General features: G+C 38.4%; 1 protein-coding gene across 1 annotated transcript in view; it reads right to left on the reverse strand.

Moving 5' to 3' along the window:
* Positions 1 to 1,452: 1,452 nt before the first annotated feature.
* The window catches only part of TEK (TEK receptor tyrosine kinase), a 37,028-nt gene continuing 11,740 nt past the window's right edge, over positions 1,453 to 26,740 (reverse strand). The window contains exons 3-23 of the mRNA XM_051809021.1: positions 22,185 to 22,295; positions 18,779 to 18,931; positions 17,805 to 17,936; positions 16,490 to 16,630; positions 16,166 to 16,294; positions 15,363 to 15,517; positions 14,946 to 15,087; positions 14,409 to 14,570; positions 13,462 to 13,596; positions 12,426 to 12,719; positions 10,856 to 11,155; positions 10,206 to 10,363; positions 8,733 to 8,943; positions 7,702 to 7,812; positions 7,196 to 7,386; positions 6,706 to 6,819; positions 5,703 to 5,773; positions 5,081 to 5,121; positions 3,868 to 3,964; positions 3,512 to 3,611; positions 1,453 to 3,400 (exon numbers count right to left, since the gene is read on the reverse strand). Coding sequence (XP_051664981.1) covers positions 3,326 to 3,400; positions 3,512 to 3,611; positions 3,868 to 3,964; positions 5,081 to 5,121; positions 5,703 to 5,773; positions 6,706 to 6,819; positions 7,196 to 7,386; positions 7,702 to 7,812; positions 8,733 to 8,943; positions 10,206 to 10,363; positions 10,856 to 11,155; positions 12,426 to 12,719; positions 13,462 to 13,596; positions 14,409 to 14,570; positions 14,946 to 15,087; positions 15,363 to 15,517; positions 16,166 to 16,294; positions 16,490 to 16,630; positions 17,805 to 17,936; positions 18,779 to 18,931; positions 22,185 to 22,295 — 3,023 coding nt within the window. The 3' untranslated portion in view covers positions 1,453 to 3,325. The remainder of the gene's footprint in view (positions 3,401 to 3,511; positions 3,612 to 3,867; positions 3,965 to 5,080; positions 5,122 to 5,702; positions 5,774 to 6,705; positions 6,820 to 7,195; positions 7,387 to 7,701; positions 7,813 to 8,732; positions 8,944 to 10,205; positions 10,364 to 10,855; positions 11,156 to 12,425; positions 12,720 to 13,461; positions 13,597 to 14,408; positions 14,571 to 14,945; positions 15,088 to 15,362; positions 15,518 to 16,165; positions 16,295 to 16,489; positions 16,631 to 17,804; positions 17,937 to 18,778; positions 18,932 to 22,184; positions 22,296 to 26,740) is intronic.

Raw genomic sequence — 26,740 nt, forward strand, 5'->3', positions numbered from 1 at the left:
TGCCAAAACAAAAGTGATTGAACCAACCCATGCAGCTCCAACCAGGTTCTGAACTTCCAGTCCTCTATGGTGTCCAGTCAGGTTTTGAATATCTCTAAGGCTGGAGACTCTAAAATTTCTGGGAAACCTCTTCAATATCTTGACCACCTGTTTTCCTAGATTTCCATTTATGCCCACTGCTTCTCATCCTGCTACTGGATCCTGCTCAGAAGACTCTGCTTCCATCTGCCTTGCTTCCTTCCATCAGGTATTTATGCATTTTGATGAAAGGTATATAATAGTCAACATTTGGTATGTCAGTTTCAGCAAATGCCTGACCATTATATTTTGGTTAGCAGAGAGGGGCACAGTTTGACTTTGAAGTTGTGTCAGGTACAGACTGTCCACAGAGAAGTAAGAATTAAATATCCCTGCCACTTAAGGCCAGATGCGTGCTTCCTTTTGGGTAATTGAGGACTGGGACAAGTACAGCAATTGAGCAGATTAGCTGAAGTCAGACATCCCCGAGGGTAGTTATACCTCACTTTTCATCCAGAAAAATGAGGGTTCTATTGTATTATGCTGTGGAAAGCAGAATCTACAACCTGCTCATGGTTAAGCTGAAAACCTTTTTATACCACCTACCCTCCTAAATCGGGCTTTGCAGCACTGGATAACAGATGGTAAGATCTAGCTCTTTAACCTGGGGTACCCAGTGCATGCTTCAAGTGTAGAAGCAATTTGTGTAATTGAGACTGCAACAGAACTAATGGATGTTTCTAATAGTTTCTATTACTTCTAATGTACTTCTGTGATGTGTAGACTGAATAGAGACTTCTCAAGCTGTGTATTTGAAAAACTGATTTTTTGTGCATTTTTTTTAAATAGTAATTAAAAAAATATCACATCAGATTAGAAAGTTAATGCATGCAACAATGTTAAATGAAGAATGCTTGTAAGGGTACTTCAATGCCCTTCAGGTAAATTTACAGTGAGACTTGAGCACTTAAAATGAAGATATTATTAAAACCCATTGAGTTGATGAATGACTCTGATTCTTTACTTATGTGACATATTGGTCTATATGAAAATTTGCCACAGAAGAGGAAGTTCACATCAAGCGACAGAATAGTCAGTTGTGTCTGCTTGTTAGAATTATGTGAGACAAGAAGCTGTTTAGACCTGTGAAAAATTCTGTACATAAAGTGGAGCAGTTCCAGCAGAAGTTGTTAGCAGCTTTGCCTGGAAGTCTAAAAAACACCCATTGGAAATCTGTTCTTATTCACCTCACTGATCTGTAGGGACCCAGTTGGACTGCAAAAGGCAATGCCCATGCTTCAAAAAACCCTGGCCAACTAGTCTTTTATGAAAAATATATATTTGAATTTGTTTCTCTTTTTTGTTTTGGAGTTGTCCCTTGGTCCAGTGAATCTGTGCACTCTGTAAATGTGAAAGAAGAGTTCAGACCCTAGGTTCCAAGGCAGAGTTGGTTTATTTCAGCTTGGGCTGGATGCCACTGGAGTGGGACCCAGAACAGAGAAATCCCTGGGCCTTTACACCCTTACAGTCTGTGCACAAGATCTTCGTACACTCTTCATGTGCCCTGTACATGCCTCTTGGTCCAATGGTGATTTATGGTTGAGGGTCTTCTTATACCTGACTGGATTCTTTCTCCATGTCCATGTGCCATTAGCTGCTCTTATCTTCCATCCTGGGGCAGCCTTGGGGGACTCCAGGGTCTCAACCCTTATCTGAAGATAACCAGTCTTTCTCTGTTTCCTCCCCTGCTTAGTAATTCCTGCTAACGAACAGAGTTCATTTAAAGTTCACCTACACTAAGTTTTGAGCAGGGCCCACTCGTGCTAAACTGTAAGCAAGTTACAATTAAACTTAAACCTACACAATTAATATCTAATATTCTATAAGTAAACTTACTTTAATCCCCAACAAAATACTCCTAGTTTACGCCTAGCACCAGTGCAAGTTCTGCCTATCTCATGGCCACACAAGTCATCTCAGCACCCTTGTTTGTTGGCTTATTCACTTTTAATAAGGCTCTTGGTGCTTCTGTTTGAGTCAGCCTGGTGTATGTTGGTAATGTTTATACTCTGCTGTAATAAACCTATATTGAAACCAATCAAAAACCCGTCCACAAAGTAAGTATCATAAGGGGAAATCTTTTACTCCCTCAAGCATCTTTCTTCAAGTCTTAGGGGATGACCTGATCCACACATCTGGGAGGTCACTGTGGTCCGATGGTCAGTTATGAGCTGGTGAGTCACAAGGGGATGAGGGGATGATATGTGCAAAACATGAGGTTGGCTGATGTGTGAAATTTGGATAGGATAAGTCCACCGAATCCCTCTTGGTTGACTTGACATGAGAAGCTCAGGACAATCAAGCCTCTGTTTGTGTCGCCTAAGGATGAAAGACCTTTGTGACAGGTCAAATATCACTGTTTTGAAGCATTTTCGTGTCATATTTTTAAGAGGCCATACCATACTGCAGACTGCATAAGGGAGTAAAATAAGCAAAAGTAAGTAAGCCCTGCTTGTATATAGTAGGTAGTAATTTATAATTATGCAGTGAAATTATTACATGAAACACAAACTGAATGTCTCAGATGTAAAAATGTGGTTGACAATATGTAGTATGTTCCTCAGTCCTGTGCTTTGTGATAGTTGCTGCATGGCTGCCTCTGATAGCATTAAACAATTCAAAACATATGTATATTTTGCATATGGGCAAAAACTGACCATCAAACTGGGCAATGAAAGAGCAGTAGCATGCCTTGTATCGTACAGGTGTGAATAGAATTTTTGAAGTAGATAATTTCTACTAGCCGACTTTTACATTCCAATAGGAGTCTCTCTTAATTATCCTTGGTGAGCACACTGTATTACAACTTTCATTGTTGCACTGATCTTAGCATTTTTGTTTGAAACACAATGAAATGAAATGTAATACTGCAATAAGTTACCACTTTGCTATCAGTAGCTCTTGGAAAATATAAAAAAACCCCAAGATGGCAATACCTAATGCATTACAATACGTATGTAGACACTATATCTACATAACTAGGAAAAAAGAAAACCCTGCATATGAAACAGAAGATTTCATGACTTCAGTCTATTCCTGATCTGAACAGTATATACACTTCTACAGCCTATGAAGGCAGAGGTTACTGTGTGATATACACATACATAACTGTAGTAAAACAGTATTGATGTATTATATACAGTTAGAGCTATACACAGTTCTACACAGCACATCACATTTTGGGCTCCAGCAGATTGAATTTTGGTTTTCTTCAATACATCATTGATGAATGAAGATTTTTCCCCTCTTAAGCAGCTTCTTCAGCGGAGCAATCAATGCCTGCGTAAGTAAACTTCTCATATAGGGTAGTATTCACATATGTCTGGGAAGGAAATAAAGAGAAAAAGTGTGATGCAAGGTACATTACCTCAAGAAACCTCAATAATATTGAAATTATTCATGGCCTAATTATTTTCTATGAATTCATTCTTACTTTCCTTTCTTCTAGCATCCTGTTCAGTGACACCAATATCTGAGCAAATGATGGTCTTTCGTATGGTTTCTCTCTCCAGCACTGTCTCATTAAGTCATACCTTTAAAAATCAAACACCAACATTTGATAGTTTAGATTAAAACTGCAAATTCATGCTTGTTGAAAGATTGTGCACATTCCATTTTTCAGGGGAAAATGGATTTATACATAGCTGAAATTGCATTTTCCACAGCTGGTCACTGTCTGAAAAGAATTTTATCATACTCGGAAATAGCAAAAAGGCTCTCTTTGAGTTAAAGCCCAGTCATGTTGTGTAAAGAACAGAGTATCTGGTAGGAGCTGAGGCAGGAACTTACACTTCGTCGTCACAGTTGAGAGGCTTTTCCAGTCTGTACCCTTGAGGCAGTTTTTCATATAGTTCTGCACATGTCATTCCACAGTATGGTGTTCCACCTAAGGCAAAGTTTAACCATTGTCATAAACAGAAGGGGGTTTTAACAAAAAAAAAAAAAAGTTTAATTTCATAGTAGAAATGGAAAAGTATGACTGACATAGCAACAGGTAAATTCGTCCAATGTTAGGGAATGTTTTGCAGCTACATTTTTGTTGTTAATGCTTCCATACTGCTTGATACACAGTGTTGAAGAGAAAAATAGAACTAAGTATCAGATTTTATCATCTGTGGGCCTGGTCTAAATTTCCCTACAAATCTGAAAGCCTGCATCTGATTGTATTTGAACTGTTTTTCCAGTAGCCTTCGTGTCAATAGGCAAGTCATTCCTTGATTAGTATTGTGTGAATAGGATCCGGTATGGACTCATGGAGCTATTACTGTCAAGCTGGTTTTGCTCCTTTCTGCAGGTGTTTGATAGTTTAGACTTGATTTCCCACACTGCAGTGTGTTAGTTCCCATCCATATCTAGTGCAAACCCATTTACTAAGGAAAGCTGAAAACAAATTAGAAATGCAGAGTTCTTGATTAGTCCAGTATGCAATGTGCACCTCAGCGAGTGTGTACCTTTTGGCCAGCAGACTGTGGGACACATGTCCAGGGCAAATGATAAAGGAGATGTAAAACAATGACATTGAATGGTTTGAGGCTGTACCACAATCGTTATGAATAGAGGTGTGTGCAGAAATCAACTCTAAATTTTATTTGAAGATCAACGTTCAAAAATTTTCTTCAATAATATTTGGAGTAGGAGATTATTACTCCTCCGCCCTGCGAGGTCATTGAAATGTAAGTCTTGACTTAAAACTCAGAAAGGCTGAGGAAAAGCCACCCATCAAACTCAAAACATATTGGATTAAGTCTATATATCACGTGATATGCTAAAGTTTATATTTAGGTATGGCTTGGGTTTTATAGTGCAATGAAAACACAGACATTATGGCTCTTTCTCATTTAAAATGGAAAATTGCATTTCCAAGTATACTGAAGCGAAATAAAATTTAGTAGAATAAAACAGAAAAAAAATTAAACGCTGTGAAGCAATATTTTTTAAAAGACTGAGTGAATGGAGCTACCTTGGCTTGTTTATTTTTGCAGTACAAAACTCAGATACTTACCTAAACTAACAATTTCCCATAACAGGACACCATATGACCATCTGAAACAGAGGGATATTATGAAATGCAACAAGAATGCAACAAGATTTAGTATTTTTAAGTGGTAGATAGTTTTGCTAGTATTCAAGGAACACGGAGAAGTGTGATACATTCTTCTATATTTTTTATAAAGTTTTGTATAATGATAGTGTGCACAGAATCAGAAAGCAGGAAAATTAGCAAAATTAATCCACTCGGAGTCAACCAGAGAACTTTGTTAGATTGTGAGCTCTCAGCAAATATTGTATTTACAGAATTGCTTTGCCAAATATAACTTTCAATTTATTAACTAAAGTACCAAGTTCCTCTGGGTCTCCCAAAGATTCATAAGGTTTCTGATTTCAAATGAGAAATGTAGCTCAAGTGGTGGTCCAAAACCAAGTAGCTTGTGAATATACAACTTGGTCAGACACTGATGAAGAAATAAAAGGAACTTTTTAGTTGTGAGTTTCATTTTTTTTGCTTTTTTTTGCTCACTCAGGCTGACATGACCACTGAGTGTTTTGAGTTAACAGTGACTATCAAACTTTCCTTGATATTGAAAAATATTTATTTTAAAAATGCCACTTGAACATATACTTACACATCACTATTTGTGGTGTAAACACTGTAATTCAAAGATTCAATTGCCATCCATCGCACTGGAAGCCGTCCCTGGAAATTATTTCATGAAAGTTTATTTGCTGGTGGTTGAAACAGCAATATTGCAATTTGTATGCCAACAGTTGTTCTGTGTTACCTTAATGAAAACTGACTTCATGCAAGTAAACTTTATCAAGTAGATAAACGTATTCAAATTGTGCATTTTTATGGAAGAAATTCTTTGCTGTGAGGATGGTGAGGCGCTGGCACAGGTTGCCTGGAGAAGCTGGGGATGCCCATCCCTAGAAGTGTTCAAAGCCAGGTTGGATGGGACTCTGAGTAATCTGGTGTAGTGGAAAATGTCCCTGTCCACAGCAGGGAGGTTAGAACTACGTGAAGTTTAAAGTCCCTTCCAAACACGAGCCATTCCACGATTTTATTATTTGCTTCCCAAAGGGAGAGTTCACACTAAAGTTAACAAAAAAATTATGCAACCAGCATCAAGACAAAATGTAAATAATACCTGAGTGATGTCTTATGATGCATGCCTCTGACTAATCCTGTTGCCTTGACAACACAGTCCTATTTCTGGACTATACTTATTACACATCTCCCTCTTTCGAAGTGTTAGCTCTGGGCAGCTGTTTTTTCAGCTCACAGATCCTGACATACCCACTGTCTTGCTGGTTACTCTCTTGCTAACTTTGGCCTTGCTCAATAGAATTAAACCAGCTTGCCTCAGCTATCTTACTGTCATCCATATTCACAAATATAATTTTTAAATTACATTTTATATTTTAATCATGGTAAAGAATTTATTTGCAAGTAACACATGCATATTAATAAACATGATATATATATTTTACATTTTAGTGAATAATATTTAAATAATCAGCTCTGTAATACCTATAAGTTTGCATTTTTGTTTATATGAAAACACAAAGTAGGGAACAAGAAAACAAAAATTAAGAAAATAGCCTGTATCAGTTTGTTTTGATCCTTACCATGGTCTTCTTAACATAAACTTCTTGACCTCTTGATAAGCCAAAGTCAGCTATTTTTGCAACATAATTTTCTCCCACCAAGATGTTTCTTGCTGCCAAATCTCGGTGAATAAACTAAAATAAATACCAAAAAAAAAAAAAATCACCTCCATATCAGTGAGCTTTACATGTTTTACTTTAGCACTATATTGAAAGTGGCAAACATTCAGAATAAGAACATAAAATGAATTACCACGGTATGTCACTACCAAGAACATTTTATCTGAAGATGAAAGCAGTTAACTACCATGTTGTTTGTAAGTTTTAATGCCTCTTTCATGATTCCCCATGATATAGTATCTGATAGGATTAAGTGAAGACAAGAAAATAAATCTCATCTGGTGGGTGCTATAGAAGCTAAAATTAAAACCTTATTTTGATTTCATTAAAAGATATAGTCTCATAAAAATTATTTCCTTTGCTTTCAGTGGGTAGACCATTGAAGACTGACCTGTTTCTGGCTCAAGTAGTCCATCCCTCTGGCAACATCTGCTGCAAAATGCAGAAGTTGCTGAGAGGAAAGTGTAGATGCAGTACTGTTGGCAATAGCAAATGCTGGGTCTGTCTCTAGTACTCTGCTTTTCCGAAGGAAGTCCAGTAAATTTCCATGGGGGGCATATTCAATAGCCAGGTAAAGATATCCTAATGAAACATCAGATAGTGAGCATATCACAAATTAAAAGATGATCAGTAATAGTCTGCCTTGAGTGAAAAAAGAAATAAACATGAAACAGACCAGAGGGGAAACACCAAACAGGCTAATTTCTAGAAGTAGAGGAGAATTTAGAGCTATTGATGAACATAAGTTCTGAAGGATAGCTTGTATATCCAAACACAAATTTAGTTGTCTTTTGAACAAATGTTGCAGACAGACCTGCTTATGAGCTATTGTTTCTATGGCCTGTATGGACTGTACTATGGGGGATTTTAAAGTTCATGTATTCAAGAGTATCTTACCCCTATGTTCACAGGCTCCCAAAAGATTTATGATGTTGGGATGATGACCAAGTTTACAAAGAACTTCAAGTTCTCCAGCAAAATCCCTGTGATCATCTTTTGACGCATACTCTGAAAATCATATAAGCATGCATTTACGTTTTTCTTTGAACTGAATTTTTAACCATGTTGTTTTTTATTATGAGTACTCTGAGATGCCTCGGCCACTACTGCTTCAGCCCCAATAAAAAACTCTAAGGTACATTAGTATTTACTGAAAAAAGTGAGATTTTTTTCAATCTAAGGAGAAATGTCAGAACCTAATATCTGTAGCAGCAATCCGCATCTTTAACATACCATGTCACTTCTCTTCTATTTGAGAATGTAAAATGTTGTAGCAGATCATATGAAAACTAGCTGCTTAAAAAAAATCTTTCCATATCTCTGCTGTTGATTATTTCTGCCTGCATGCAGACCTTGGCTCTTTTTACATTAATCATCTTACTTAAGAGTGTCTCTTGATTTGCCTAGATAATGATCTAGTGAATTGCAATAAAATATGCACATTCTTGCAATATTGCATGTATTCTAGTTCTGCCTGGAACGTAGCTGTCATGCCAATGAATAAGAAGAAAAGGAATGACTCTGATGGTGTGTGTACATATGGATATATAGATACAGTTGTCTCTGAATGGCTACGGTAAAGCAAGGAGAGCAAATGCTGTGCTGCAAGACTAGCTCTGTGCTTCACTCTATTAAATGCATCCCTCTTTGCAGATGAACTCACATGAAGTTCATTATGAACTATGAATTGAAAAACACATGATAGTTAATGATATTAACCATTAAGGAGAAATAGAAACCAACTTGACCATGCAGAAATAAAGTCTGACAACTCTTGGCCTAGCAACAGCTGATACAACTTAACGAGCAACTTTGAATATTTATTTTGGCTTTAGAAGAGGGCTATTAAGCATTTCATATGACAGAGAAACAATTGAAATAAACAGCCGAGAAAATTCTTAAGTCACAGAATTTCTGCTCTTTACTACCTTTCATCCTTTTTATTGCAGCATCCATGCGTAAGCCGTCTTTCTTAATGCGTGCTTTCAGGACTTGCCCAAAGTTACCTTCCCCAATCACATCTTGAAATTTTATGTCATTCCACTCAAGAACTGGATATATAGTGGGATCTGGACTGTTTTTGGCTTTCCTGCTCAGAGTGAGAGTACCTGAGTTAAACTGTACAGCTGGTTCTTCCCTCTGCAACAGAGTTAAGCAAATGATATTAACTGTGATTTCTACTTCACCGAGCAATGCTCTAGTTACCTTTCCCAAATACCTGTGTGCTCACTCATATACACACACAGAGCCCAATCCATCTCTTACTTACACATAAGTGAGTACATTGGGCATTCACACCTACTTTAGACACAAACTGCAACAAGCAGTTCTGCCTAGATCCACAAAATTATTCAGACTCATAATTTATGTGTAAGTACCTTTATAGACCTGGGTCACCTGACCAAATTTATAATCATCTTGGAGGTGAAGGACATGGGCAAAAATAAAGTGAAAAACTGATTTGAAACCAATTTTAAGTCTCAGGTTTGAGATTTATCTCATATTAGGCTTCGTTAAATTCTGTTGGTTAAGTTCAGTAGGAAGGGTGAGGCAAGAAGTAGAAAGGAAATAAAAAGAGAGAGGAAATTATCTTCTCCATAAGGAGGCAACATCTCCATCTCCAAGAGACATCTCTTCAGTTACACATTCTCATTAAATACTTCTGTGGGACAAGTTTCAGGACAAGGAGCCAAAGCTATTCTGTGTGGCCTGGGGACTGATCATCTGTTTGGAGAACCCCTGGCTCCCTGTTCATGAAACATCTTTTCAAATACCTGTGAAGGAGCTCTTTGGCCCAGTTTCATTTTGCTTCACAGGTTCCCCTTTGAAGTGAGGGAAAAGCACTGGAAAGCAGAGTGATAAGGAGACTACAGCAGGATACAAATATATACATGTGTATAAAGAAAGAGACATCTCCATGTAATGTTAACAACCTTAAGCAATTTCCTCCCAGCCAGAACTATGATGTCACCGTTGACTGGTCCTGCTTTGCTGTCCTCAGATTGAAAATGGACCAGCACTCACCAGCAGTTGCTGATGCTCAAAAGCAACTCTAAATATATGGTAGTTTTCAAAAGCAGGTATGACTGTATAGGGAGAACTGGCTCCTCCATTCTGACTATGTACTTGACATACACAGGTGTGACAAGGCAGAAAGGGGAGCAAGGGAAATGATGTGCAACTTTCTTCAAGCCAGCTTTTCTACCTCATAGCCTATAACTGTGATTCCTTTAGCTCTGGGGTCACTAGCAGAAAAGTTTTACAACAGTGCTAATTACACACATCAAGAGAAGACAGTATTTGGGAAGGAAATTTTTCAGGAAAAAGAAATCGGAAAAAAAAAGGGGAAAATATGAGCTGAAGTTAATAAGCAAATTGACACAGGAAAACTGGAAACCCACCACCACATTTTGGAAAGCCTGAGCCATTCGACGCTGGAAGTTGGCTCTCTTTAACTGCAACATGATGAGAAAGGCCAGGAGAATTGTTACACAGGTCATCCCTGCAGAGCCAAGGATAGCAATGAGCAGCATTTTGCCTCCTTTTGATTCATAGGGAGCTGTTGAGGAAGCACATAAGGAGTTCATCATTGTTCTGAATTTAGCTATACATTAGCAATGTATAGCTAGACACTCCTGCCTTGTAAACTGTTTAAAGACATAAGGAGGCATCTCTTTGTTTTGCAAAAATGTCACATACATTGGATGCTCACTGAGTTCTGTGTGTATGAGCACCTGCAGATTCTGTTGCATTCTGGCAGGGCAGAGTTGAGGTCACATTCAGCGATCTAATAGACCTATTATATGACGATCCTTTAATTTATGAGCTGTTGGGCCCTTTCTAGTGGATCCACACAAATTGTGGATGTTGTCACTTCACCAATGCCATGCAGTGAACTAAGAATTGAATTTCAGTGGTGCTGTGTTGTATGTCAAAGTTAAGAGCAAAAGAAAACTAAAATTAAAAAATTAATATTATGACCCTGTCTTAGCTAACTAGTTTACACCACCAGACCTGGTTTATGCAAGTCCAGCGTGGTGGATTAACCAACCTTTAGTTTCTGGAAGAGTCTTCAGTTCAAACGATGTGTTTGGGTTGCTCAAGCCAATGTTGTTTTGAGCATTAACCTGAACTTGGTACACTGTGTTTGGCTCAAGGCCCTTGAGGTGATACTGAGTAATGCTGGTATTCTTTATGATAATATCGATGTGGTTGTACTCAGCCTTGCCATAAATTTTGTAGCTGATGATGATGGAGGAGATGGAGTGACCCTCAGCAGCTGTCCAAGAGATGACTGAGGATGTGTCTGTGGTGTTAGAAAATCTGATGTTGTATGGTGCAGGAGGGATTCCTGAGAACAAACACAAACACAGAGAGCATTGGAGTATACATCCATCTCTTTCTCCTTCTCACAGAGAGCAAAACACTTTCCTCAGCGCTTTTGCTGTGCTAAACAGAAGCAGAATTTTGTTGATGAGTTATGGTAACTGAATGCAAGTTATATGAACTTGATGTGCTGCCACTCTTGTTGTACTACTCCATACTTCCAGCAGAGGTTGGAGTGGCCTTTGGTATAACATCTTTGGATGAAGATATACATTATCTGGTCTGTATGCAAGCACACCAAAATTGCTTTCAGATTAATGCAGAAAGGGTTAATTCCTTTCTATACTGAATCATCATTCCCTTGTAATTCCCATGTCCCATACTTTCGCTGCTTTAAGAAGCAAATTACCTGTCAGGATACAGCCTGTTAGAAGGAAGGAAAATCAGTACCAACATTTCCAAATATTTAATCAGAAAACCACCAGCAGGGGTGAGTGCTACACTTGTGGACACAGCCATGGCTGCTGAGCTAAGTACCTTCTCGTGGAAAACAGTAACCTTATGCTTTTCTTACTGCAGTTTGGCATCAGAGCTCAGGAAACTGGAGTGTCCCATGACAGCCATTGATACTTCTGTTAACACATGTAGGATTTCAGTGAGGGCATCCTCACGTGACTTGTAAGGAGCACATCTTTCCAGCGTGTGGCATGGGCAGTGGCACACATCAGCCATTCAGAGGGACAGCTGTTCAGATGGTACTTCATGCAGATAGGGCATTTGTTGTGGCGTTATGAAAGCACACTGCTCTCAATCAGGGAATTCAAGGGTGGTCTTCAGTATAGCACACTTAGCTACTCTTTGCTCACAGGGGTTTTACCTTGCATTACATCTTCTCCTCTTCTTTAAGTGCTGACTATTTCTGTATTGTCATAGCTGAATTGCGTAATAAAAGAACTTGGAGTAGTGAACTCTCATGGCCCATCATTCTGAGAAGGAAAAAATGCTATGTGTGTCAGAAGCATGAGTTGCACTGGAATGAAGATGTGGATTCTCAAGCCTTTTTTTTTTTTTTTCATTAAAAAAAAAAAATCATTATTAGTTCCTGATAATTTCCAAAAGAATTTCTTTGGACACCGAACTTTCAAAATAATAGCAATAGCAACCACAAGTGATCGTCAGGAACTAAGTGTTACCAAGGCAAAGGATTATATTTAACATAGCCATCAAGTGACAATCAGTCTGATCACTGGGAGAAAGACGAAGAATTAAACAGAAGGATGTGAATCAGCACTTACTGTCACTGAAAGTCCATGCATACAGATAGTTGCTCCATTCTCCTTGGGACCTGGTGTTCACCCGTACCCTGCACATGTATTGCTGTCTAGGCTCAAGATCTTTAATGATCAGGGTGGACATATTTCCTGGCACTTGAGTAATAACACTGCTCTCGTCACCGTTGTCATTCACGCTCTTCCTTTCCACTTCAACACGAATGTCCTCCTCTGTCCTCAGTGTTAAAGGATGCCATGACAAATTCAGTGATGTCATACTTTTTGGAAAGAGAGTGAGACCTTCTGGTGGAGGAAGACCTTGGAAAAGCCACAGTGAAACAGGGAACAACATTTCATGTCTGGTATGTAAGCTAAAATAGGAGTACCAGTTATTCCCAACCTCTTGCCCTAGCCTGGGGTGACATAGGGTAATTCAGACACCCCACACAATTTGGCAGAAGTTACATCTAAGAGATGTTGATAGTCCCACAGTATCTTATCAATAGCTGTTGTGCCAACAAAAGCTTATCTTCAGTGAGCTGGTGTTGCAGATGCACTTTTTAGATGTGAGAAACCAACTGTGTTGTTGTCTTGTTAGATAGCTCCTGGTGCAATCCTCATTTATTTTGTATGTCTGTATTCAGATTGGGATCTATCCTCGGTGGACTAAAATCTTTCCCGCTTTTTCAAACTTCTTCATTTTTAAAGCAAATTTATCTAACACTAAGAGGGAAAACTGCAGAAGAAGTGATTTGTACCTCCAACTCTACTGCCTAACCAGACAAAATATATAAATTTTCCATTCCCAAATCCCTCATCTGTAAATCAGGGAAAATAATAGCTGCCTTTTTGTGGTTTTCTTCACCTCAGTTTTTTTGGCTTTGGTTTTTCCTTACTTTTTTTTTTTTTTTTTAATCCCTGTGCCTGAGGTTATTTTGAAGGACTCTACTTCAGGTCCAGCCTTCTTTGCTTAAATGAAAGTGCTCTGGCAGAGATCAGGGGACAGACCACAGATAACAGCGGGAACACCCCCTTTGTGAAAACCCAAGATGTGACTTACCAAGTGCAGCTGTTGTGAAGCTAGCCTGTGGTCCAGGATGGCCTTCCCCACCTTCCCCTTGTCGACTCAGCTGAACACAGAACTGATATTCTGTTTTGGGTTCCAGATTGTCCAGTCTTTTAGTTGCGCCTTTTACTGACAACAAAAGTCAAAAGAAAGTAAAGCCGTGGCCCATGCTGAAATATGTTAAGTAAAGGTTTGGAAATATAAGATAAAATACTCAGGCTCATTTTTTTGTTGCTTTTCCTGATTCACTAAGATAAACTATTTAGAAGTATGAAATAAATATTTTTAAGTTGAGCTCCAACCCAGCACTTGTTCATCTGCCCTTCTTTCAGGACAAAACAAGACTTGTTGCTTAGGCAGTGTGCACTGTGTATGCAGATCTTTCATTATGCTGAATTAGTAACAGTAGTTGTTTACTTATTAAAGTTCCTGTAATGTTTTGTCTAGTATTTTAAGCCATGCATAAAATGTTTAAGCATAGCTGGAAGAGGTCATCTAACTCATAAGCAGACTTCATTCTGCCCATACAATTCCTGACAAATATTTTGGTAAGTTATTTATCTCACCAGGGGCACAATTGACATGAAGCAAGATGGTAGATGCTCCAAAGACATCTCCACACTGCTCACTACTTTTGAAAACCTGCTGCTTACATAGGAGTTTTTAACAGCTGGGTGGAGCAGTAAGTGCAGTTAATCATAGGGAAGGAGGGGAAAACCTTTGGTTCCTGTAAACTGAATATACACTTTTGACCGCTGTTGGTGTGCCACATTCACATGAACATTATGTTTAGTGTTAAACAGAGTCACACATCCAGTCATAAAAGAATCAACTGCTATGCGCTAAAGAGTCTTTTCAGTCTAATCAAGAAAAGACACCACGTGGTGTTTCAGTTCTCAGCTGAAATTTCCATTTAAAAAAATTAAAGAATGCCATCTTACCTTCCACAGACATCCAGGACTGATAACGTTTTGCTGGTTTGTAAAGAAGTTTTGTTGACACAACAGGTCCATCTCCAAGATGTAACTCGGCATTGATATTAATGATGAGAAAATTATGTCCACTGTCTGTCAGTCTTGGGGGATACTGTGGCACAGGAGGAACTGAACAAGAATGCAAGTATTAAACCAGCCTTTTAGCTCCCTCTACCAGTAAGACTCTGGTATATCCTAAATCTGCAGGGAAATGGGAGATGTTCTTCAAAACTCTCACAAAGTAGATAGCCTAAAGTTGGCCTAAAGCTGACAGTTTAGATATTTAAAAAAAAAGTGGGTATTCTTCTAAACCTTACCATCACACTTATTTTTTTCAATAATCATAATTTATATGTTGCTTATAAAGAGTTTCTGTTCATATTCTGACTGGAGACATTTATTCAGACCTTATCCCGCAGTGAAGAGAACAGGAGGCTCTGCCAGATGTAAAGCTGTGCTTAAAATTAGAGAGACAAAGAGTCTTGAAGAGATTCTTGCTTTTACCTTTGACTGTAACTTGAAATGGTTTCTCTGCCATTCCTGCTACTGTCTGCACACTGCAAACCCAGGTTCCTGTATCACGGGGTTGGATTCGATTAATTGTAAACATGGCTTCAGAGCGATTACTGGTGGAAATTCGGGCAGGCTGAAATGACAAAACATGTACAGGGCATAAAAAATGTGAGCATTTTGGAATATTCCAATGATACTTTCTCACAATTAAGAAACTCATCTTGAGTTTAGTGGTATCGATAATAAGCATCTGAAATGGCCAATTCCATAAGTTTCATATGGGCATTCATGGGGTACCTCAGGATATCAAAGTTTCACATTATGCTTGAAAACATCAGTGTTCATTAACCACAGATAAAGTCAATATAAACAGTAGAAATAAGAGAAAGCAATTAATCAGGAACCTACCCTTAGGACGGTTCCATCTTGCTTCAAAAGTTTGAATTCTTCAGATTTAGGAAGTGGCTTCCCAGTTGCTATACAAAATGGCTTGAACTCAGCACCAGAATTGAGCTCTACGGGATCTAGTAAGTTTTCTATCTGGGGTGAAAGATCTGCTGAACCTACAGAAGATATATGGTACTGTGTCATCATTCAGAGAGAACTTTAAGGAAACAGGACCAAAACAGGTTTAGGTGTACAATAAGCACAGGCAGTGGTGGGTGACTGGTTCTGCTTTCCCTCGTGTGGGCATATGCAAGAATCAGACTTACCGCAGTCAGCATTTTTACATCATAAATATGAGAAGGAACAAGGCCTCTTCTTTCTTTTCCCCACCCCTCTTCTCTCTTTCTCACTGACATTCAAAGCACAGGCAGCCTAGCCATGGCAAAATATTGCATACATATTCTGAATGTACAGTATCTACTTGCTTTCCATTTTGTCTGTTTATAAAAAAAAGCTGGATGTACAGCTTCTGTCAGTGATTGATGTTAAGGTCAGTGTCAAATCCTATGGAGTAAAGCTTGAAAATCTACCCCTAATGAAAGCAAAATCAGATTAATTGATAGCATATCATCCTGATAAACGCAACATATAGGTCAGAGGCTTAAAACACTGTATTGCAGTGAGGTTGTACAGAACTGTCTGGGCCCCTGGAATGTAATGGGCAGACTGAGGATACCAGCCTGGAGTGGTAATGCTCTACCAGCATTAGGATCTGTTTCAGTTACACTGGAAAAGCCATTTACTACCGTGTTACCTTGCTTTACCTTCTTTTTCACATTGCAGACCGTGCCATCCAAAGGAGCAGATGCAGCCCTTAAATCTGTCGCATGTCCCTCGATTGTGACAATTGCATTTAAGTTTGCAATCCGACCCATAAAAACCAGGTTTGCATTCTGCAAGTACAAATGTTCCAGTTAGTGCAAAGGTACTAGAAAATGTCTTCCACTAGTTTTCGGTCTCATGATTGAAACTCGACTCGTAAAATCACGACTGTGAAAAATCCTACCTATCACCTAAAATCCTATTAGTTCCCTTCTGTATTTCCTATATCCAGAACACCACTTTTTTTTTTTTTTATTTTACTATACCTTTATCACACTCCAGTCCCATCCACCCTGTGGCACAAGAACAACCATATGGATCCGGTAGACAGAACATATAGTTTCTGCAGCCGTAATTTTCTTTACAACTCTCTTCACATGTTTTGCCAAACATGTTGGCTCCACAAGCTGTTGGAGGGAGAGGGTGAAAGTATAAGCCAACAGCACTGTCCATAAAAGAGCTAGTGCTTCTAATGATACAGCTTTAGACAAGAGAAAAGTTGAATTTAAATAAAAAATATCACTTTGACCATTCAGATACCATGTATATTAACAACTATAGCAACTTAAGCCACAACTGTTCTAAAGGTAAATACTGGCAGCAGAAACAAACATAACTCTCTCACTGTGAGGATCTATCAGCCAAATACCCCTTGCTTTGGATAGGAGGTGACACAGCTGCAACAGCAATAAACCCTCTTTATAAGCCCTTTTAATGTAAAATAGACAAAGAGTGCCATGAAAACCAAATATTTTTCTTAGAGGTCAGCACATATGAAGCTGCTGATCTCAAGGTTTTGCTTTTATGATAAGAGCAGTGCTACCCTGGAGTGGTTAGGGTGTCAGCTATTTCAATAGCTTAGCTCTAGTATTTGCAGCATTGAAATTCAGTCAAATATAAAGATATGTATTTAGAAATGAATGCAAAAGTTGCTTGGCGAGGTCAAAGCAATGTGATGCCTACTCTAATTCTTCCAGAATCCAAAGTTGTTGTCACAGACACAGATATGCAGAAACAGACATACCCTGTCGATATGCACCTACGGAGACCAAGCACCCTGTGAGCGCATTAGCTGCTTCTTCAATAGCAGCCAGGGAATCTCTAACATATTTCCCAGTCCCAGTGTATCCTTAAGATCTCCTATTCTGCCACGCCTTTAGCAGTCAGTCAGTAGCATTGAGCATACTCATTTCAAGAGAATCACAGGACAGTCCCAGCTGGAAGTGACCTCGGAAGATCATGTGCTCCAGCCTTTTGTGAGACAAGGAGACTAGAGCCTAGAAGATATTGTCTAACATGTTGTCATATTGATCAAGAAGTGTTGGAAATATTAATCTTCCCTAGCAAAATAATCTCTAATAAAAGAAGAGAGGGAGAAATTAAATCACAACCACAAGAGCAGCCTTAGTAACTCAGGGTTCATCTCACCCAACTCTGTCCTGTCTCCACCACCAGTTGTAAATATTACAGCTTTAAAGAGTAAAACAAGGCTACTCCATATGATGCTTCCCTCAATAATATGCCAACTCCCGTTATTCAGAACAAATTAATAAGCAACCTCTGAAAGCATTATTTACTTACCTTTCTCACATGTTTTTCCCATAAAACCTGGAGGACAGATGCATTCCCCAGTATCTTCATGACAAATGCCATTGTTCATGCAGGAAGGACAATGGGAGCTACAGGAAGGGCCCCATTTCTGAGCTTCACATCCTTTTTTTGGAAAAATATGACATATTTGTTGTCTTCTTAGTAATCCATCAAGTTGTAAAATTATTTTTAAGACAAACAGTAAAATATGTAAAATTACAATCCATATAGAACCCCCATCCCCCAGCCAACTGGACCACTTTAATTAGTAAATTGGGAGTAGCTTCAAAATTCAAATTTGGGGTGCTACATTAATTCATTTGCAACGCCTAGAAGTATCCTGTGGATGTTATGTTACCATCATAAACATTTTCTCTATACTGTGAGATATTTGAACAGCTCTTTATTTTTTCATATAAATTTTATATTTCTATCCAAGTTAATAGAATATAGTTTTCTTTATATCTGATGAAAATGGACACAGCAGCATGAGCCTCAAGACATTTAGAATACTTAATGGAAAATATCCAAACTCATCTTTTCATCCACTAGGAAATGAACCTTAAGAGCTAACTAAGGCTAGGATAGTTTGTGAAGAAGATGATAAATCTTAAAATAAATAAGGTTTAAATATAGCCCACCACAGAGAACAGGGAGACACAGTGGAGAATGGCAGCCTTCATTCATACTTACTTGATGTTTAAAAAGCTGAGATGCTGAAAAAAGAACTAGCTCTCCTGGAAATAGCTAAGATGAATTGAACTTAAATCTGACTTTTAATTTTTCTCTCTGTGTAAATCAATATCAGCTTGTACCAAAGATCCATGGGAAGAAATTTCTTCTGACATAATCTGGTGGCAGTGTATGCTAGAAAAGATTTTAGCCCTTATTTGGGCACAATATTTCATTTCAGGTTCATGATGACTTTAAAAAAATAATCAACAGCACATATTAATGGAACTTACGTCTTACAATAAGCCTTGTGTAAGCAGTGGTAAAGAGGTTTCCTCCTATATATCTGGCAGAGTAAACCCCTGCATCGTGTGGTTGAACTTGAGGGTAGGATACTTCCAGCTCCCCTGGCACTTCATGCCTGGGCACAGAGTGGATGAAGGAACCTGGAAAAGGAGCACACAGATACCACAGACAGAAGTCATTCACCCTCTACATGCAGAAGTCAGTTTGCATTGGTTACTGAAGAGGGACAGCTGGGATGGGCTGAGCAGCAGAATCAACTTATTAGTTATGAATTTTCTGGCAGCTCTTTAGCTATCTTGGTTTTTCATAACTGAGAGGTGTGAGTAAAGAAGCAGCTGGATCTTGAGGAGATTTAGTATATGAAATGGATGAACAACTTCACATTCAGCTTTGCTAAGAGTCTAGTGGTTAAAATGTTCATTTGGTTTCTTGGTATTTTCTGAAGTGAGGGGTAATGATCCATAAGGAGTTTAGGGTAGCTGGAGTTCAATAGCAAATGCCAGCCAGGTCCAATTTAGTCTGAGCAGCACAAAGACTTACTGAGGAGACCAAAACAGAAAGAACTGAGCACAGCTTTATCTTCCCAGATTTAACATGTTTCTGTCTCTTCTATGTTGTTTTGTTGGGGATTTTTTCACCAAAGGGCTTATCTGTGTTATTCTATAGTTGCTGCAGTTGGTCATAAATATTTGCTAAGTAAGGCAATAGCATTTGGTCTCTCCCATCCTTCTGGGTGGAAATAATAACAACATTTGAACTTTGATTGCTGTCAAAGAGAAGCTGCATCCATTGAACTTCAGGACCTCTGGGAGTCCTTCCACTCCAGTCTGTTAGAGCAAAGCTGCTGCTGTCAGCTAATGCCAGGTCCAGCCAGTTCTCACTAAAATATATGTGCATGTGCTCATACACGCTCTACAAATAGAGCCAACCACCAGCAAGCCCACAGAGCAGCACTGTGACTTAATGGGTACTGCATGTCCATAGGGGACTCACTAAAATGGCTTGAGTTGGAAGGAACCATACGGATCATCTAGTTACAAACCCCCTGCCATGGGCAGGGACACCTTTCCCTAGATCAGGTTCCAGTGACTTACTACACTCACATACAGGAATTTCTTTCTAGTATCTGATATAAACCCATCCTCTTTCAGATTAAAGCCAATCCCCCTTGTCCTGCCACTACATGCTCTTGTCAAAAGTACCTCTCCAGCTTTCCTTCAACCCCTTTTAGGTACTGGAAGGCCACAATAAGGTCTCCCTGGGGACTTTTCTTCTCCAGGCTGCATAACCCCAACTTTCTCACATTAACAGCCCTGACAGACAGCCTGATCCTGTTCTGACTTGCCAGCTAGAATGGCTGAATGACCATTAAACAGATGGGTATGCTCCCAAATGTCCTTACCTTCTACATCCCCTTAACAGTTACACTGAAAATGTAACATTTTTTCATATTTTTCACCTTTCTGAAATAATTTAAAAGGTAAACAGCATCAAGCAGGACCTTTACTGTCTGTGATCATGAGTATTATCATACTAGCAATCTGACTATAGCCAAATTTCAGACAGCCAAAAACATGAAACTTTGCTGGGGGATCATTACCAAAACAGCCGAAAGAGTGTGGGTCATTTCAGTCCATGACAACACATGACAACAGTTTTCCAAGAAAACAGGGTCAAATTAAGAGAACAATGATGGAATGGATTTGTTTTGAAACTGTGAGGCTTTTTCTGGATATCTTTTGACTTACAAGCTGCGTAACAAACTTGACAGCAAAACATTAAGAGAAGCGTATGCTCACAGTCTGTTAGCAAGGCTCAATTTTTTATGGTTTGTTTTCCAAGATGACACATGTTAGGCTGATGTCTCAGAGAAACACTGTTTAGAAGAACAGTTTCATCCTCTAGACAGCCATTGTGAGGCCCTGTAAGGGGGAAGTGGTACTTTAAATTACTTAAATGAAAGACTGCAACAGCTACATATGGCAGGAGACGTATTTTGTCTTCTTTGCCAGCTGCTGTATCAGGAATTCTCAGGCATGTTGTTTCAACAGCATCTCAGGTGAAAAACTTTACCTACTTTCCAGAGTCAGTTTGGGACTTTTTGCCAAATTTCCAGATGGAATCCCAGCTAAGGGAGCACCATGATGTAAGCACTCCTGCTCCAACATCTCATCTGGCTCTTGTATGAGAGAATGCTGACAGGAAATAACAAAATTTCCTAGAGACCCTGAAATGACAAGTGATGGCAAACTTTCCCCACTGTGCCTGGCAAAGCTGAATCTCTGAAGAGCAAAGAAGGAGGTATTTATGAAACTCTACTTTGCATATTGCCTTTTTAAAAGACACTTTTTATTTATTTTTGTCTTCCAGACTGTAGAAAAGTGCTCCAGGTAATCAGTAACTGAGGTTGAGGCTAACCCGCTGCACCATTCTTTCAGTGTGTGTCAACACTTCCTTACTTCACCCTATTGTATTTACTCCCTGTTTCCTGGTGGCTTACTGTATGCTAAACTATCAGGTAAACATGTTGTGCTTTCCACAACTATAATTTGTTGGGGTCTAACATTCTAATTAAATATGAAGGCACAGGGAGTTTTAGTGACCTATATATTCCTACATTTCTATAGGAGGTAGATAGCAAAGAGCACACGTTTCCAAGTGTCAAGCAGGAGCAACACACAGCTGAACAGTGAATTACACGTGATTTAGGTCCCATGTTATACAGAAAAGCTGGTGTTATGAAAGCTGCAACCTGACTAATTCTTGTAGCTGAATGAAATAAGGACAAAATTTTGTTTACAGTTTTTTCTTTCTAATAGCAGACTACTAGTGATTAATTTCTCAGCCTGATGAGTATCATAGAAGAAAAATGACCTCAAAAAGCCATTTGAGGAACAAAACGTATGACTTGAAAACCAGTAGAAGTGCAAAGAAAGGCACACAGGCTTCACAGTGGCACAGTAAAAACAAAACAAAACAAACAAACAAAAAAAAAAAAAGGGAAAAAACCCACAAAAAAACCCCAAACCAAACCAACCAACCAACCAAAACAAACAAAAAACCCACCAACAACCCCCCCACAAAAACCAAAACCAAAACAAAAGCTAAACCCAGGCATATATATGAGGAGATGTATAAGGACATCAAAAAGGAAAATAAGAAACAAAGCAGAGGTATAAACAGAGGATTTGGTATTTTGGTGAAAGAGAAACGAATCAGATCAACATTCTGGATATGGCAAATGGCTCCCTTAGGAACATTAAATGTGTGAGGAATTATGTCTGATACAGTTACACAGCATGGGCAGCATCAGCAATAACTTTAAAACAGTTAGTTGGCACTTAGCTAAGACAATGATAGCAGGAAAGTGAAAAGGCGAGAAAGGTTGATTACCATTCTTGTAGATCACTGCATCTTCCTCTTTTGATGCCATTCTGATGAAGGAAATATTCACGTGCTCCCCTTTATTTGCTGTAACAGTTAATGCCACTGGGTAGAATGAGGCTGAAAACAGAACAGAAGCATGTGGTAAATAGCAGTTATTGTCACTTTCTTCTCCCTGGCCTGAAAGCTGAGAATGGTTTGCAGCATGACCCTGACCCAGCTTTTGACATCTAAATTTCTTTAGAGCATAAACTGATTCTTTACCAGCAGCAGCCTCAATCTATGTTTGGCAAAGACAGAGGAACTGCCTATATCCTGAAACAACAGATTGCCACTAGAACCTGGGGCATGAAAAAATAATGGACTTTTGGCTGAGTAACTGGAAATACTTCATAACTGGGAGCTCTAACTGGCTGTAAAACACTTTCCCAAGTTTCTTGATCCCTTGAGACATTTTTAAAGCAGACTGGATAAAGTACTGGAAATTGTATTGTAGGGAACATGCTGTCATTGGCAAAAAAATACCTAGAGTGACTCAGTTCTTTTCTATTTAAGTTTTATGATGTGGGACTGTCAAAATAGTTCAGGAGACCACAATCATGCAGGGTCTGGAGAAGATGCATAGATAGAATAGGTTTGTGCTTGTTCACCATGCTCTCTGAAAATACAGAGAGTGTTGGCTTGCACTAAGAACCAAATGAAAAAAAATAATATAGACAGGCAGTGGTACTTTTACCAAAATATTCTCAGCTGAAAATGTGACTCAATTAAAATAAAAATTCTATGTGAGGGACTGTCTAGATCAGTGATATTTTTCAAATTTCCAGTGAAAAATTGAAATTCATTTTCCTGCTTAAACAGAAAGCTATTTCTACACATTTGTTTATAGTTCTTGATTAAACAAAAAAAGAAAGCAATAGATAGAAGGATTTTCACAACATTCCTGCCTTTTCCTTATCATTACTAGTGGAAGAATATTCTCAGAAGACAATTGGAAAAGGGACAGAAAAATCTCAAGAAACAGTCTTTTTTAAACCAGTGAAACGGTGATTTTAATTACCATATTACTTTGAAACAAGTTAGAAGTTAAGGATACTTCCTTTCATTTACTTTGAAAATTCCAAAGGAAAGTTGTGAAGTGTTTTGAGGACAAATTCAGGTTTTCAGTCCATTTTTAGCTCTGAATGTTTATGCCATACTGCTGTTGATATGTCATATGGGGAAAAAACTCCTCTTAGGTGAAGTTGACTTCCAAACTTTTCAGCTCTTTGCCTGAGTGAGAATTGCTGCACCTTTGTACTTCCCCTTTTAGAGCACTCAGGAGAGTGAGGCATTGATTTGCACCAGTCCCTTTGCTCTTTCTGTTTTTGAAGCTGTTTAGCCTTAAGAGTTCCTCCTGTGCAAGTTCTTCTCAGATAGGTCAATCTATTTTTCCTTCTGCTGCCACCTGCCTCCCCAACAAAGGTGAGTGGCACCTTTCCAACAGGAAGACCCCCCTGAGCTTCAGCTGGAAGAAGAGCATTCATATTCATAGTCAGCTCTGCATTTGCACAGGTTCCATTTCTGTTAAAGTTGCATTTATTTCACAACAAATAATTTGTTTAAGGAACAAATATACAAGTAAGTATGAACTGTTAGACAACTTATTCATCAAAAATTGCCTTTTATCTATAATCATGCCTCCTTTTTTTGGTTAATTTTTACCAAGCTGTTGATAAAGTATTCTTTAATTCACAACAACGGAAATGCAGAAAACAAATTTGGACTCTGTGGCCAAAATTTGGTGGCAAAGAAATACACAGAGGTAGGATCAGAAAGCACAGAAAAAAATTATGAACTAACTTTCTGTCATATGTTATATACAATAGAGCTGTAAAAAATGAGCAGGTAAATCAAGGTTTATATGAGGCTGAACTCATGTTAGCACCTCCATGATACTATTTTGTAAAATCTGAGGAGTTAAAGAAAGATAATATTCTTGAAATATTTGAGAAAAGAACAATTTATTATTCCCATTTCAGAATGGAATTTTAATGTTTGTCTTATGTGATGTAAAATTAAAGAAAGAGAATCTGAGCAAGAATGAAAACATTTTTATCAGCCCAAACCAGCTTCTCTTCTAGAATATTATTTCCTTGAAATTTTTGACATTTTAATGTTTTATTTATGATTAGAAATAAGACAACTATTGAAAACTCACAATTCTTTGCAGAATGGAATTTCCATCCCCTGTGCAGTTCTACTGTTTATGCTCTGAGCCTCTGCCACATATTTTCATTCCTTTGTAAATGATATACAATTGATTTCAGCAGGACTCTTCCTGCTTGATATTAAGTACATGCATGAGAATCTATTGAGAATTTGTCATTTTACCTAGACACTGGTATCTGCACTTATATCTTAAAGAAATAGAGAATTCTAATAGAGAATAATGAAATAAGATCTCATAAGAAACAGGCAAACAAAAACTTCAAGCAATCCCAACTTACTGTCAGCTCCCAAGTTAGAAACTATTTATTAATAACAAATGCATAGTGAAAATCATTAGCTACATAAGAAAAAAAAATTCAACAGCTTTCACAAAAATAAATTACTGGTTACAAATGATCCTAAGGGATTTAGTTGCAGTGGTTTTTGGACCAAATTTAGTGAGGCAATACCAACTGTTTTAACAAGATATTACACTTTTGTATTACTATTTTTTTTTTCTTTGCATTTGGTTAGGCTTAACAAAAACACTTTTTCTTCAGGGTATTGTTGCAGTGGAAAGAAACGCACACTCCCTGTTGGGCTGAGTTCCAACATATTTTTAGATTGTGACTTGCATTACACAATTTCACATCTCGAGTGTGCCAATGCCTTATAGAGACATAACAAACTGAGCTGCAGGACAAGTGCCATAATGCTCTGTTGCTAGCGTTTCCATTATTGTCTCTTTTCCCACTCTGTGTCTGAGTTTCTGTGGGGAAAATACAATCATAGGCATGAAAATAAACATTTATTGTGTAGAGAAATTGCATAAATTATATTTGGCTAGATGGACAACAGGCTATTCTCTATAGGGTTCTATTCTATATATATGTACTGTATGCAGTATAAGCACCACTCCCCATGAAAAGATAAAGCATAAACTTTTCCTTCTCACTGCGTGTATGAATATTATGGGTATCCATAATGATTGAGCATAAAGAATTCAGGAGAATAGACTTGTTACTTTCACAATAGCAGATGTGTAGAATAAATCAGGAAAATGAACCTGTTACTGTTACATATTTTACACCAAAAATCCTCACTTTGTCTTCATACCTTAGAATATGCATATAATCAGGCAGATGGCAGTTTCCACTAATTCAGTGGGGCTAACCAAATGATTAACACTTAGTGAGTGTTTCAGCAACTTCTTGCCCTGAGGATGCAAAACAGTGGCTGGATTTTCAGAAGTGCTCCTTCTTCCCGTGATTTTTTTGTGTCCCTAATGGGAAACTGCAAATTTCAACTCTTGCTCAATTTTTGCTGTTGAAAAATGCATTCTGCCTTTAAAAATTATACAGACAACAACAGTAAAGTGGAAAGAGGTCTGTTTTCCAGTTACCAATGCTTTGCCAAACTTCACAGTCCTTCCTTGACTTCTTCTTCCTCTTTCTGTGCACTTTAATAGCTTTGAGGATTTCTGATGCACCTCTTCCTCACCCATCTAATCTGATCAGATTATGCACCTTCACTGAGGATTTGCTAGTTCAAATTTTGTTAGTGAAAGCTTTTGCAGAGAAAATCTGAGAAATAGATTCAAACCCAGAAATGAATCAAAGAAACCTACCAACTGCTGGTGTGAATGTTACTTCTAGTTAGGACAACTTCTGCCACATAAGAAGCTTTCAAAGTTTGATTACTTAAAAGTCTCTGCTCCTAGGTCCACAGATGCCAAGTGCAAAGAACTGATTGATTCAGAAGACATTCTTCCACCCATGCATGTTGTTCTACAACAGAACAGCCAGAACTGTGCTTAGCTCACTGGCAGTCTGCCACAGGCAAGGTCACATATTGACTTTCCATGGACTGTTATCTTATCTCCTCCTCACTGCAGCCTCCTTTGAAACAATGGAGTTGTCAGTCTGCATCTGCAGAGCTTTCTTGGTGACCAATCCAAAGCCTTCAAAGACCACATTTGGTCAGAGAAAACATAAGCCAAAGAAAAATGCACCTTTCTTCCAACACACCCCTATTCAAAGAAATAAATAGAAGCTAGCTGCAGCTCTGAAAAATCAAAGTACCTCCTTTTGTAAATTTACTGTCTAATTCCAGGAGATATCAACAACAAAAATTGGTCTTACTAAAACCTTACAAAGAAAGGTTAAAAGTGTAAAGTCACCTTACTAACCAGCTGCCATGGCACAAAACATTAGCAGCACAGTAAAATCTATAAAAAAATCAGTCACAGTTTTGAGAACTTGATGTGCTACAGAAAATTACCCAAAATTTCTTTTACTTTTCTGTAGTTTATGGTGATCTCTTCTTAGAACCTTGTCCCAGATGTCTTATGAGGTCCAGAAGCAAGAGAAATTTTG

Source organism: Manacus candei, unplaced genomic scaffold (assembly GCF_025592945.1).
Source record: "Manacus candei isolate 608988 ecotype Guabito, Panama unplaced genomic scaffold, ASM2559294v1 h1tg000074l, whole genome shotgun sequence".
Lineage (NCBI taxonomy): Eukaryota > Metazoa > Chordata > Aves > Passeriformes > Pipridae > Manacus > Manacus candei.